This window comes from Apaloderma vittatum, unplaced genomic scaffold, assembly GCF_000703405.1.
Source record: "Apaloderma vittatum isolate BGI_N311 unplaced genomic scaffold, ASM70340v1 scaffold19982, whole genome shotgun sequence".
In the NCBI taxonomy this organism is placed as follows: domain Eukaryota; kingdom Metazoa; phylum Chordata; class Aves; order Trogoniformes; family Trogonidae; genus Apaloderma; species Apaloderma vittatum.
Window position 1 is genome coordinate 56001 of NW_009704473.1, and position 14985 is coordinate 70985.

Here is a 14985-nt window from a genome sequence, read left to right on the forward strand (position 1 = left end):
CAAAGCATTTTTTACCCCATGGAAAGCACTTTTAAGACCGTCAGACTTTGAGAGAGTATTCATTTCAAGAACGTGGATATAATTCATAACTTTACTCTTTTATCAATCCACTTTAGCTTAAGGCATAGAGAAGGATATCTGGGTTTATAACAATCAGAGAAGAATTTGGAATCTGCTAAAACGGTAGGTAGACTTTTTTTCCCTAAAAGTATATTAACCAAAAGCTTAAATAAAAAAATTACAGTAAACAGGAAAAAATGCTGTGTAAATATTTATTGTAAGAAGTATTGTGTGCACATTTTAATGTTTTAAAGCCTCCTCCCCCTGTGTGAAAAGTGTACAACCTGTAAAATACTCAGAGGGTGTTAAGTTATCTTTTCTCTTGTTTACTTTCAAATGTAAAGATAAAGACAATGAGAAAATAGTTACAGAGCATTTAGGTTTAAAAAAAAAAAATAAAAATCGCTATTTTGACAACAGAGAAAAGTCCACTTGAACTTCTCTGATTTTAACCAGTTCAGCTACATACATGCCAAATATTTTATAAAATACTTTACAAAATCTTGTTATTAACAAAAATAACACATGGGGAAACAAGCAAATGCAATTAAGATTTTTTTTTTCCTTATTAGTTGCAAAATGTTGTTTCTTATTTCCCAGTTTCTTTCCATTTTAAGAACAGTTTTTATAATGTTAGAGTCTAATTAGAGGATGTCAAGAGTTAAAAGTTGTTCCATGTTCCTTATGCGTTAGAAACCCCTGCCAACTAGTCCTCTAGGCTTTAAATATTGTTTTGACAGATTGCATTTTCATTTCCAGTCGCAAAGAAAGTATTCTCAATAGTCAGCGCATGAGCAGATCTCCACCAGCTCACTGAAAGCCAGATACATTGTTCCGTGCAAGAATGAAGACTTTGCAGACTACTTTATTTTTGTTTGTGTTTGCACCTTTGGTAAATTCAGCACCACCTGTACAGCAAGAATCACTTCAGTTCTATGAGTATGATACAGACGTTGCCATGGGAAGCCTGATCCAACAAGATTATGAAATGCAATCCAAGGATATAAGAAAGGTATTTATATTATCAATTTATTATTTTTAACTGCTAAGCATTATATGAATATGGTGTTACATGCATGTATGCAAGTTTTAGGGAAAAGTTTTATAATAGCAAAACCTAATGGTTTCAAACATATGAAAAGTCACTCAAAATCACAAAAATACTACCCTTGCTACAGCCCAAGAAACCCACAAAAGATAGACTTTCACAAACAAGGCTAAAGCATCTTTAACTCTGCTGTAGTTATGTGCCTACTGTTTTAAGAGTTTCAAGAATGGGAAATACTAGTATAATAGCTCAACAGTTCAACTAACATTGCATTATTGAACTTGATCTTAAAGTTATTTTCCAATCTAGGCAATTCTGTGATTCTGTATTAACACAGTAAGTTTAAAAGCAAGGAGAGTGATTTTATTTAGAGATTATTTTTGACATCAAAGTAACACTTGAACCAGTACATTTTATTTGATATAACCTGTCAGCAAACAACAGTTTCTCCTTTGACTTACAAAACTATCAAGTTTATTGACTGGACTTTTCAGGGATGGGTGAGTTTTTTTGGAACTCAGTACTTCAGCAGTCCTGAACTACTATGGAAATTCCAGTCCTGGACATTATAAGTCTTAAAGGTAGCAGTAAAGATTATACCTCATGGCAATCAGTAGCACCCCCAAATGGTCAGTTCTGAACTGTTTTTGCTCTCTGCTCCACATGCATGTCCATTAATTTAAACAGTTAAGAAGACATAAAACTAGGGGAGATTTAAATGAAGTGCAGCCACTTCAGCTGACAGGGACAGTTAAACCACCTCATACGTCTGTTCAGACTGCTTCCGAGAGCACCTAAACCACACACATCAAGAAAGTGAGATACATCATTCAGAAGAAAAACTAACAGTGGTTACCCAAAAACCACTTGCCAAGAAAAATACCACATATCCAAACAAAGCAGCAACAGCCAAGTAGTATTAAATTCAAGGAAGTTTCCATTACTATTAACTACACTTGTTACAATAACTTAGTCTGATAAACAAGAGACAACAGCAAAAGATAGTGTAAGTAGAAAATTGCACCACACACATAGGAAAAAAAAAAATCAATGCTGTATACTTTCTTAATATTTTCCGAATTCTACTTAGAGCTTTTCACTGTCAGACTAAAAACAGCAGCTACATTACTTATATTTTAAAAATGCCTAAGGTATTTTTAAATCTGACATCTGCCACAGTGAAGTAAGATGTTTTCATAAATGTATAAAATCCCTCCACTCACAACTAAGTTTCTAAAATAATACTCAAAAGGTAACTTCAGTTAGGCATAGCATCAGATAACATTCATTACCAAAATCATTCTAATAAGAATATGCTGTTGGTGGAGTAAAAGGAACAATAAGGAGCATACCTACTACAAGGAAATGGTGCCAACAGACATGCCACAAACCAATCAAAGTTCATGCTGGCCGTGCTATAAAGTAGAGGTCCTCTGAAGGCCAACAGTTCTGCTTAGGATAATTCTAAGAATGCAGTGGTTCATAATTTCCATCAGGTCAGTTCTCCAATGACATGTTATTCATTGCAAAATAACAAATTAGTTCCTTATGTGCAACAAATACATCTATGCAAGTTCCAGTGCTCCCATAGTTTAAATCAAGCAAATTTTCTATTCATTTATTCCACAAATTCTGGCTCCAAGAGCATTTCAAGTGTTAACTGCAACTGAAATACATGCCAACAATTTCTTCAAACATGCCCAGTCAGAAAACAAATTTAACTCCTTACTGTATGCTTGAATAGAGAGTCAGAAAAAAAGATTTTTAGTTAAAACAGCAGAAGAAACCTGTCTGTGTTAGCAATCAAGAAAATGAAGTGCGCTTTAGTTTACTATTAAGGAAAGAGTCAGACAAGCAAAGATTATTACAATGACTATTATTTGAAATCACAGCCACCCCAGGCCTGAGTAAAATATTAGAAATTTAAGAACACAAAATCTTAATTTCCACAACACAACTATCCAATTAGACATTGTCTCATATCTGGACTAATTCATTCAATTGAATATAAACTATCAGCTTTCAAGACCTTTGTGCATTACAAAGATGAATCAATTGCTTTGCAGAAGTTTTTAAATGGTTAGATATAAAATTAGCTCAGTGGTTTGAGCATGGTGCTGACACCAATGACAACACCGAGATCACAGGTTCGATTCCCGCTTGGTCCCCATGTGTTGCCTGGTCTAGTCGAGAGGTGGCGTCCCTGCCCACAACAGGGAGGGTGGACTAGATGATCTCTAAGGTCCCTTCCAGCCTAGGCCATTCTATGAAAATATTCATGTGATTTTACATGGTTCATTTGTGATTGTGGAGTAACATGCAAGAGACAGGTGGAACTTAAGTACATAAGGTCAATATTCCTTTAGTGCCTTCCCTATATATGCAAGTAGTGAAATTTCTGTGGTTATAATTCAAAAGAATCGTCTTCATAATTATTCCACAGTTAGCAATTTTTATAGCTAACCAGGAAATACTTCCAATATATTGGTTACTTAAACCTTTTTTTTTATTTTCTGGGGGTGAAATCTGTTTCATGTTGTGAATTTTGTGGATTTAACAGTATTCTGCAAAAGATGAGTTTTTTTTTTTCTTGATATTTTCCTATTGCAGCAATTAGCTGTACATTGTCCTCTGCAAAGAGCTCAGATGCATACTCTTTCATAGATCACAACCCATGCAGGACACTGTACTACAAACCTACACCTGTCAGAAACGCCATGTCAGCAAACACATTCTTCATTCAAGCACATGAAAGATGTCCCTTATGGCCCAAAATACAACAATAGAAACTATTTTAAGTCCGTGCACACAAAAGTATCCACTGGCACAAATAACTCTGTCAAGGACTACATATTCACATACCTAATCAACATATTTATGCAAGTAAACATTTTTGCAGAATTTGCTGCTTGTTTGTGTATAACTGTTCAGTTCACATCCCCAGGCTTCTTTACACCCAAGACCAAAAAAGTTTCATGCTACAACTGCTAAACTGCTGCCAGCATTCTAACTTGGGTATAAAAGTCTCCCTAAAACAAACCAACGTACCCTGAACAAGAGGCAAAAGAGCCATAGCCTGGATAGACAGATGCAGGGAAGAGCCAAGGGATGGATGACTCACAGGCTAAAAAGGGGTCAGAATGACAGAGGCTGGCCAAGGCTTTTGTTTCTCAGACATTATGTCAAGCTTGAGAGTTTTATTTTGCAGAAGACAAAAATTCCCACAGTAAAGTATATGCAAGCAACTAAATGCTAAAGCAAAGTTAGTGTCAAAAGTAACTAATCAGATGGTGTTATTCTCACATTGCTCTTAGATGAACTGTGTACTACATGCCTAAGGAAGGTGGGAAGGATTAAAAGAATAATAAAAAAAAAATAATCAGTTCACTTGTCCAGTGCATAACCAGCTCTCTTCAACAATGGACCATACTCCTGCCAGGGCCCGATTCTTAAGGAGGTTTAAAAAAAAAAAAGCCACACCACCACATACACAAAAAAAAAATCCACAAAAAACAACCAAACAATAAAAACATCTTCCACACTTGATAATGTGCTTTTCTCCCCATGTTTTCAATAGCAGTCAATGAGAACCTGACTACCTTTTCCCACATCACAAGAGGCCCCTTCTGTTAGCAGACCAGGTCTTAATGGAATTCAATTGCTACATTTCAGCTACTACCTGAAAGGAACATTTTTATAATCTATGTTGTGCTGCAATTGAAAAGTTGCAATGCCTGCATCAACAGGGAATCCTGAATAACTTAAAATGCAAGAAAATGTTATTTACTGAGATTGAGTAAAAGCAAACAAAAAGAGACAAGAAGACACCACAAGTTATATTCACAAGAATTCTATCAAGTTTTCAACAATGTGCAAAATCTTCTGTCTTCAGAACTTCAAGTTTTTGCAGATACTGATTGCTTGCATATTCTTTCCCCACCTTGTAAGTCTATGTTTTTCCTCTATTTTTTATTTTCTGTCTACTGTTCTTTCCCAAAGAACACTAGCAGCACCACCACCTTCCCTTCCTGCCTTACAAAGTGAATAGCTCATGTACAAAAAGGATAATATATACTCTTCTACAATGGATAACTACTGCGGTTAAAAAAATTGTCATAAGGAAGTATGTTGTAGTTCATTTCAGATCCTAGTAATATTGTGGTTTTCATTTGCTGTTTTTTAAAATAACATTTGCTCTCACATGAAGGATGGAACAAATGTTTCCCTTGAAACTTCCCTAAGACTGCAAGGGGATGACAGTGAACTCAATGTACCACCAACAAAGGATACAAGTAAGTTAACTGATATGAATACTGTTGCATTTAGGCTTTCCAAAAGACTGTATTTTAATATGAAAATTTAATATATAGAGGATGATAAATGAAAAAGATTAATTCTGTTTCCTGTATGAATATCTTCCATATCTCCAGCAGAAATTCTTTTAACTTCTGGTGGAACAGGTTGAAAAAATTAAAAAGATCCTCAGGTGAACTCCAAATACACAAAGCAGAGTTTATAAGAATCTTTACAGACTTATCCAGTCACATGTGCCAAAGAAATGTACCCAAGTTACAGAAGTTAGGCAAGACAAGCAAGAAGAACAAGATACACGTGTGCCTCAATAACATACACACATTTCAGGTCTATCTGTCATCTAAACTTTCAAAATAACTGATGATTCAGTAAGGCCACTGAAGTGTCAGTCTCCACTAGAACTCTAATGAAGGTTAGTTATTGCCAAATAAGCCCCCATCAAAAGCAGACTAAATCTGTCAGAATACCAGTTTCTGGTCACAGACAAGCATGAAAATAGCAGCCTTTTAAACAGTGACAACATTGTTTAACAATCATTTCCCACACTCTAGCACTTGACAAAGATAGTAAATTAAAAAAAGCAAATGGGACAGAGATCTAAACTCTAACAAAGCTAAAGCTCAAAACCTCAATTCCATTCTACACAATACCTGTGTAAGGAAAAATAGAGTAGACTATTATATACTAGGTTGGCTTTCTAGTATTGACTAGCAACTTCTGTAACTCCTCACTAGCTGTGTAAGATCCTATTTCATCACTACACAGTAATATCAAACTACCCAGCAGTATGACACTATTCTCTGGTGATACAGACCAGTTTTAAAGCTAACCAAAAAATCTCACAATAGATGAAATAGTAGATCAGATAGCCATGCTGACAAAACTGCATTTGAAGCCTTATTTCTTATAAATATTTTAATATCATTGCCATAGATGATAAATGCAAAGCATGACATACTTCACTACGTCTATGAGGAAGGGGACAAGCCATAATGGGTTTAAACTACATGCTCTCTTGCTACTTAAAAATAATAGCTATTTAAAAACCCCAGTAATAAGCTGGAACAGATTTCTATTATATAAGTACTTTATGCAATCACTGCCATTTTTATAAAAAGGATTAGACAAAACAGTAGCAATACAGACTCTACAGGACCCTGCCAGAAATGCTCCAATGTGATGTGTACACTGCTAGATGTTTCTCCTATATGGATTTCTCTTCTCAAAAGAATGGTTCCAAAGATGACATTTAACAAGGCCACAGAATTGCAGTTGTCATTCGCAATATCCTGAGTCAATTAAAACCTGAAATTGAATTAAGTTTAATAGTATTTCAAGACATGCTAAGATAAGAACAGAGAACATACACAGGTAAATTATGCACAATGAAAAATATAAAATTCAGAAATTTAAACATATTAGATCTTCTCGGAATTTGATGTCAATAGAGTTTAAAAAAATCTAATTAGAGGAAATCTTAAAAGGATAATAGAAAACATCCTGGTTTGAATATTCAATCTTTAATTAGTTGAATAACTTCTAACTATGTGCTCAAAATAATCTCCTTTCAGATTTACCCACTTGTCTGCTGTGTGTGTGTTTAAGCGGATCGGTGTACTGTGAGGAAATAGACATTGAAGCCGTCCCCCCACTGCCAAAGGAAACAGCGTATCTTTATGCACGATTTAACAAAATCAAAAGGATAGCAGTCTCAGATTTTGCTGATATTAGTAAGTGATGCTCAAACTTGAATCTCTGCTTAACCAACAGTTTATTTGAAGTTGTTATCCCTTAATAATATACCAATATTACCAAAATATATTTGGTACTTTTCTATATTTCATCATGTATGCTACTTATTTAATTCAATGCTTGTATTAGAACAGGAACTATGAAGGCAACACAGAACCCCTTTTGGCTCATGTATCCATTTTAATATTCACACACAGTCTGAAAAAGAGCAGATGTCTATAAATGAGTTTTAACTCTACATCCCATCTAATCCTAAATAACCATGCATTATTTTTCCTTCAAATGCTCCAGGGACATCTCTCCCAGCTATCTCACTCTACAACATGACAAATTCTAAGCATATCTGAAGTCATGTTGTTTCTAAGGCAGGGGGGGAAGGATCCAGGGTATTTTCCTTACTTGACTTATTGTTTAAAACCACAGGAAATCCAAATGTGGATTTTTTCCCCCATTTTTTAAATAGCATTTACATTTACAATTAAATGTTATACTGTTGACTGCACCATCTTAATATATACAACCACACACATTTCACATGTCTTATAAATTCAATACTTAGATTTTTATTTCTTCTGTGTAAAGCTACTTTGCGAAGAATTGACTTTAGTGGAAATAGGATAGAAGAAATAGAAGATGGAGCCTTTTCAAAGCTTCTGTTACTGGAAGAACTTTCTCTTGCTGAAAATCGACTTTTAAAACTTCCTGTTCTACCTCCCAAGCTAACAACATTTAATGCAAATCAAAACAGAATCAAGAGCAGAGGAATCAAAGCAAATGCTTTCAAGGTAAGCAAGAGACAATAATTTAAGTAATCACAGTAAGTAAAAGTGGTAACCAGATACTCCAGTATACCACCGAATAATTTTTCGGTACTTTTGCAAACTAAGAAACAAACTAATGTGAACAAGCATTTCAGCTTTTGTTTTGGTTTAAAGGCATTTTGGAATAATAGTCCTTCATGTACTGATTCTCTCATTTTGTCCATACAAAAAGGTTTTCTATGAAATATTTTACCTAGTTCTTTCCTAGTTTAGATGCAAAGGAAAACTCCAGTTCAAAACTGATGGCTCAGATACAGTTCTGAGGACCAAAGAAAATCCTATTATACAAGAATATAGCTTTATAGCCGTTTCAAGTTTTATAATCAGTAAGCTGACACTGAAATTTCCAAAACACAGAAGGCCTCTTCTATGAGTTTCTTGATATAGTAGAATTGAACATTCAAAGCAAAAGAATGTTTCATGTTCGATCACTTTACACACTATGTTATCAAGAAAGAACCGATGTCTTGTAAGAGGCATAAGTTACCTAATTTCAACTAACTAATAGTGTTAATAATTTTTCTCTCTATTAGAAGCTGACAAATTTGGCCTACCTCTACCTAGGACATAATGCATTGGAATCTGTTCCCCTTAACTTACCAGAAAGCCTGCGTATTCTTCACCTCCAGGTATTTTAAAAGTATTTTCTTAGTATTCTATTATAAAAAAGCCTCATTAGTTATATAAACATATCAAACCAAAAGAAATGTCTTAAAATAGCTCACACTGCCATTGTGCTACAGTTGTCTAATACTCCTGCAAGTAAAATAATTTACCTCTATTCTGTATTGCCAAAATCATTTGGAGTTTGAAGTTATTAGCTAGCTACTGTGCAAGAATTTCTCATTAGTTTCTCTATACCAAGGATAGGAAATAGTAAAAAGAAGCAATAATCTTTTATCAACAATACATTTCAAGCATCAATAACAACCTCAATCTGCTTATCAGCTCACTGATTGGTTTGAAGACTTGATTCCTACATATCTATAGTACTTAGAAATCAATCCCAATGACAATAAAACAGAAGAGTAAGAGGAACAAAATTAAAGTTGGAATATTCTTCAAAGTAGCCAGGGGAGGGGTGTGTGCATATGTGTCTACATGTATTTATTTATAAAATTTTGTTTTGCAGTACAACAACATCACTACAATCACCGATGACACATTCTGCAAATCTAATAACACCCGTTATATCCGCACAAGTATGGATGAGATAAGGATGGAAGGCAATCCGATCCTCTTGGCAAAGCACGTTAATGCTTTTTCCTGTTTGAGAACATTGCCTGTAGGAACATACTACTAGCCACTACTTAAGTAATTATACAGGCCAAAAATTAAAACATAGTAACAGAAGATTCTTTTCTTGTTTACATGCTTATATCTCTCCCTTACTAATGTCATTTTCCCGCTTAGCCAGAACCTTTTACAATGTTGAAATAACATTTCAAAACAGACACTTTATTTAGTAGTTACAATGTCACCCATGCTTTCAAAATATTTTCCATTAATGAAAGTACAATATATATGCACACACATCTTTCATTTCCCCACATATTCTTTAGGTATAGGTAAAACCACACAAGTAACTGCTTGTTCACGTTCTTCACCAATACCCAGAACATTCACTACATTTTATTTTCAGATAAACACAAAACATTCTTTGAGCAAGCTGATGGAGGAAAGCTATGTCTTAATTCCACCACTTTTTAAATCCAAAATAAAACTTTCCAAGCTGATTTTTGAAATCAGGTAAAGTTGTATAGAACAGAAAGTTATGTTTAGAAATAGAATTTCTCAAAGTTTTTAACTTCACAAAATCTTCCTTAAAACTCAGTTTGCGGAAAATTAGAATAATTCTTATTTAGGCTCAGTATACCAACTTTTCAAAGATATGTTAAATCTCTCCCTACTATTTTGCTTTCAAAAGAGAGTGTGTGTATATATATTGTATATGCATTTTATTTTTACACAATGTATTTTAATTGAACTATATGAATTTTGTTCAGCTGTGCTCACAAAAGTCATTTTAATGCTTCCATTTTAATACAGTGGCCAAAGTACAGCATGTTATGCCTTCAAGTATCTTTGTTATCAATAGATTATGCAGAACAAGCCTTATTCCACTGCTTTTTCTTGACAAGGAAGTGTGACAATATAACTAACAGCAAAATTGAATTAATGTTTTTATCTGTAAATAAATAATATTTCAACTAGATGTCAGCACAAAAAAAACCAACCCACAACATAGAAGCACTCTTGCTCTTTACGGAAAACAAAAAAATCAGATGTTTACATTAGAAAGAAAACTTGATTCATCATTAACCTAAAAGTAGCATTAACTTCAAGCCCATTCAACCAGCATCATTTCACTCAACTACTTTAAACCACACAGCATAACAGCAACACAAACTGACAAGTGCAGGCCTCAACAGTCAGGCCACCTAACTGATACAGGACACCACATTTTTAATTATAGAATTCTACATTTCTGACATCCCCCTACCCTCAAATACCTACCACAGGCAGAAACTCTTCAGATAAATGAATGCCAAAATTATGCTAGTTATTACCAGATCAATTTTGTACTAAATATTTGATGCTAGTATAGATTCCTAATTTGTAGAATTAGTTAAGAATCAAATGCATGATGATGTATCACTACATCTAGAATACTGATTATAAAAGATATTTTGTATTAGTTTTGTTAAGTATCTTATTTAGCTAAGCCTCAATTTGTTAGTGCTTGCGCTATGAGGAATTGAGTGAACACTTAAATCTAAATATACTGATGCTCTGCCACTACAAGTGTTGAGACTAAAGTGACTTTCAAGTCACTTTTTAAGTAACTATGTCAAGCATCAGCTATGGGCTCATCTTTCTGGAAATAAGATGCAGTTATGAAATGCAAGACAAAAATATTTCCACAATGAACACATTACCCAAGAAAGGTAGTGCAATCCTAAATATTTCAAGTTATTTGGTACAACAAGAAGAAAATTCCATTGCCTTAATACAACTGAGCACAAAACCACATCTGACAGTGAGAGCAATAGTTGGTTTTCATTTTCCTGTATAAGTCATAAAACTTCATTGTTTTCAGGTTTTTAGCCAAAGGCAAAAAATGACCCCAAAGCAAACCCCCAACTTGAAGCCAAATTTATACTAGGAAAAAGTCATCAATTCTCTCATTCCTTTTTTGATAAATGCCCAAGATGAAAAAATGACAGTAAGAACTATAATATTATATAAGCAGTGTCCTCTGGTCTCACATCGCAAATCACTATTAGTAAATAAAGGTCTTTCCAGCATTAATAGGATCAGTAATATCACCAAAACACTCCCTACAAAAACAATTATATGCGTACACACAAATATATGCTATTTATGCAGTATATACACATTAACGTTCTAAGACCTAACCAGTCCACATTAATAATTTTACATTAAGATGCTGTATACATTTAAGAGGTATTAATTATCAGCAGTAACACTGACATTTCATATTTTGCGAGACGACTAGTACCCTCTGAATGCCTCATGCAGGCACTAAATTATCTGCTATGTTTTAATTTGCTTTCTCCATTCATAGCAAGTTCACTCAAAATATTGAGAATGGCTTCATTATGAACCATTTTTTGCCTTTTATTTGTTTGACCAGTATCAATATCAAGCTGAATGTACATGATTCTATTTTTTTCCTATTGTTCATTTCTGTGATTTCTATATTCCAATAAAACTTGAATATTTTTTCTGGTCTCAATATCAGCCTTAACAGTCTGCTCTTCCAGCAATGCCAACATGTTAAGTTGTTCAGCGTCATAGCAGACTAAGGGTGCATCTAGATCAGAACAGATTATTTGCAGACATGATTTGCAGACAAATCAGATTATTTGCAGACATAGCATTTACTGTGGCAAGACAGTAAGATCTGGAGCATACAAGAGACTTGTGGAACACTTCATCTCTTCAAAAAAAAAAATAAATCTATTTGAAGCACTACTTTGTAGATATTTTCAGTAATGGAGAGGAGAAGCAGCAGCAGGTAATAATCATATGCTCAACTTCTGACTGTGTGTGCAAAACATGCAAGTTGTAGTGTAAGTTATTTCAGTTAAAAAATCATAACTGCAAAAGCACATAAAGGATAAAACGCTTACATCTGAACATGGCTCTACTCACACCAACTTAAATCTGTCCTTTTTCTAGGAAAGCCTGCTTAGAGTCAAATCAATGTTTATTTTAAACTGCCTTTTTGCTTAATCCAAGTTATCCATCCCTCCTGTTAACTAGGAAAACTCTATATAAAACTGTAATTACTGGCTGTCAACTTTTTAGAAATACAGTGCTGTCCAACTTTGTTTGAAACTTGCAAATGTCATTCATCTCAAACATTCATATTATTTGAACTATTCAATCACTTCTATATTATTCCTTTCTTCTCAAGTCCCAAAACTAACAGAAAAGAAAAAAATAAATCCTCAGTTTCTCTTGTTACACTACACTCTGATAAAACTATTAAAAGCACTGGTTTTTTTCTACTTCACAGTGTGTAATTTTATTTTAAATAACAAAATAATAGAGAAGGTATAAACCCAGAACTTCACCTCAAAGTCTCCTCTCCAATACCATGCAGTTACATGCCTATATACCCAAAGTTTAGCAAGCAGGCAGGAAAAAATACAAAGATTAAAGTAACTTTCAATATCGTCCATATGTGAATACTAAACAGATAAGACTCTTCACTTGTTTTTATTCAGATGTTTAAAGTATACTACTAGTCACTTCGACAACTTACTACAGAAATAAGGAGGCCTAAAAAACTCTTCATAAGTCCATATGTATAACAAACATTCTCTCAAATAGATTTCTCTTTCTCAACAGCATCTTCATCCATGTAAAGAAAAAATACCTTTAGAAAGAATATTACAAATATTGACAAACCTGTAATGTACATCTTAGGTGATTTTATCTTCAAAAATATTATAGCAATGAATATAAACCTTCATTGTTTACACTCAACATCTGAACAAATACTTTTTAAAACTGCTTAAGATACACAGCACAATTTAAGAATAATCTCCAGACCTATCTCCATTCTGTTTTATTTTCATTTCTGCACTACATTGAAAAAAAAAATATTTACAATGGTTCACTGACTCACTGTCCCAGAAACCACGGTGACTGCTGTCACAAGGCTCAGAAGGATCGGAAAACACTAAGTGAAGCTGTAAAAAAAAAATTACAAAAAAACACACCACAAAGCCATAAAGCCCTTAGAGCTCTACCTTCTCTATGGGGGAATTAAAGAGCAATCATCAAAACTAGAGAACACCAGTTTATTACTCAGCTGAGAGCAAGACTATTTAACATCAGAAATGATTGTCTGGAATTTTTTTCCCTTTAAGTTGGTTGATTTACTGATAATAGAAATTGATTCATCTAGCACTGAACTCTGAAAGGCCTAAAAGATGCAAAAAATAGGAAGCAAAGCAGTTCCCACTTCATACTACAGTTGAAAATCAAAGACGGTACTGCGTTTACTGACAGTAAATGCTTAACATAAAGCTGAACTTAAAGCCATATACAATTAAGCAGCTATACTCTAGCACTAAGCATCATATAAGATATTCTCTTAAGACTGCAGTATTTTTACTCCACAGAGTAGTTGTTTATCTTAAAACCAGTACCAGGACAGAGCAAGCAAGCCAAATAAAGGTAATTTAAGAGTAAGTTCAATTTTTATGTTTCAGTTAGGAAAGAGGAACAGTTTATACCCCATTCAAGTAAAACAGTTCAGAACTGGAAGTGCAGTTGCCCAAACACATGCTGCAACATTTGAGACAGATCTAGTCCTTCAAAACCAATGTTTAAGTGCCAAAGACTACACATGTTATTTTCTTTTACTTTTGTGGTTTTTTTCTTCCAGAAGTGAAATGTAATGCCAATGCAAAGTCATCTTACTCCTCCAGAGAAAGGCATAGATACTCTTTTCCCTCCCGTGTACGAGGAACATAGCAACAGCATGGTAAAAATCAAGACAAATACCAAGCAAGGGCATTGCCCTTTGAATACAACACAAAAATCTTGAGCTAATATCCTCTTCTCCACAACACACAAAATTAAGATTCCCATACTCTGCTAAAGAGTGCTAATTTCACCTCCATTGGTCTGTCTTAATGAAATAAAGAACTAAATATAGTATTGATATATAAAGGCTTGACCAACACTACCTTGAAATATAGAAAGGTGCGTCTACGATGTTCATACCACTCCACATAAGATGAAAGACTTCTGAAAAATGCTAAGAGACTTCCATGTTCTTCAGTGCTATAAAAGAAAAAATAATGATATATATATCAACTAGTCAAGCATACCAATTTTATAGCCTAAATTTTTCACTTGTTCCTTAAGGAATTTGTAATTAATATTGTTTGACTTGGAAGCCAGAAAAAACACATAAATTATTGTGACAGGAAAAAAGTGTAGTCACAATATATATAAAAAAAAATTTAGGAAAAATCAAGAATTTTGTTTTAAACCAGCGTTTCAATTCCTCAGGAAGGGAAGCAGCAATAATTGTAGTCTTAAATATGAAACATGATTACATAACAAAAGTAGTCACGTGAAAAATCTTAGTTTGATTTAGGCTCATTCATCTAATACTCATTTTCTAAATAAATTCCAAGATATCACACTTGAACCTACAAATCCGGTAAGATACATCAATTTGCATCACTGAGTTTTGAATGTCGAGATCTTCATCCTATCTCACTAAATCTTTGCATGACACATAATTTACCTCTGCCTACAAGACATCCAGTTTTTCAAGATTAACCTTAAAATATCAGCAAACAAAAAGATCTGTTCATTAGATCAGATATGGCATCTACAAAAAACTTCTGATATACAGTTAAATTGTGATTTATATACTATTAAGATGGTGATCTTTGATCTCAATAATTAGGAAGTAGAGCAGGATGGGGAAAAAAA

At 33.9% G+C, this 14985-nt stretch overlaps 1 protein-coding gene across 1 annotated transcript; it reads left to right on the forward strand.

Annotated features, from left to right (window-relative positions):
• The first annotated feature begins 819 nt into the window (after positions 1 to 819).
• OGN (osteoglycin) lies at positions 820 to 9298 on the forward strand. The gene is made up of 6 exons (XM_009865063.1): positions 820 to 1072; positions 5316 to 5400; positions 6994 to 7152; positions 7757 to 7959; positions 8529 to 8624; positions 9128 to 9298. Exons 1-6 carry the CDS (start codon positions 905 to 907, stop codon positions 9296 to 9298), a joined length of 882 nt encoding a protein of 293 aa, XP_009863365.1. The 5' UTR covers positions 820 to 904.
• Positions 9299 to 14985: the final 5687 nt, after the last annotated feature.

Coding starts and splice junctions, on each gene's coding strand:
- OGN (XM_009865063.1), top strand. CDS start 905: ATGAAGACTTTGCAGACTACTTTATTTTTGTTTGTGTTTGCACCTTTG. Junction 1,073..5,315: donor AATCCAAGGATATAAGAAAG/GTATTTATATTA, acceptor TCTCACATGAAG/GATGGAACAAATGTTTCCCT. Junction 7,153..7,756: donor CTCAGATTTTGCTGATATTA/GTAAGTGATGCT, acceptor TTCTGTGTAAAG/CTACTTTGCGAAGAATTGAC.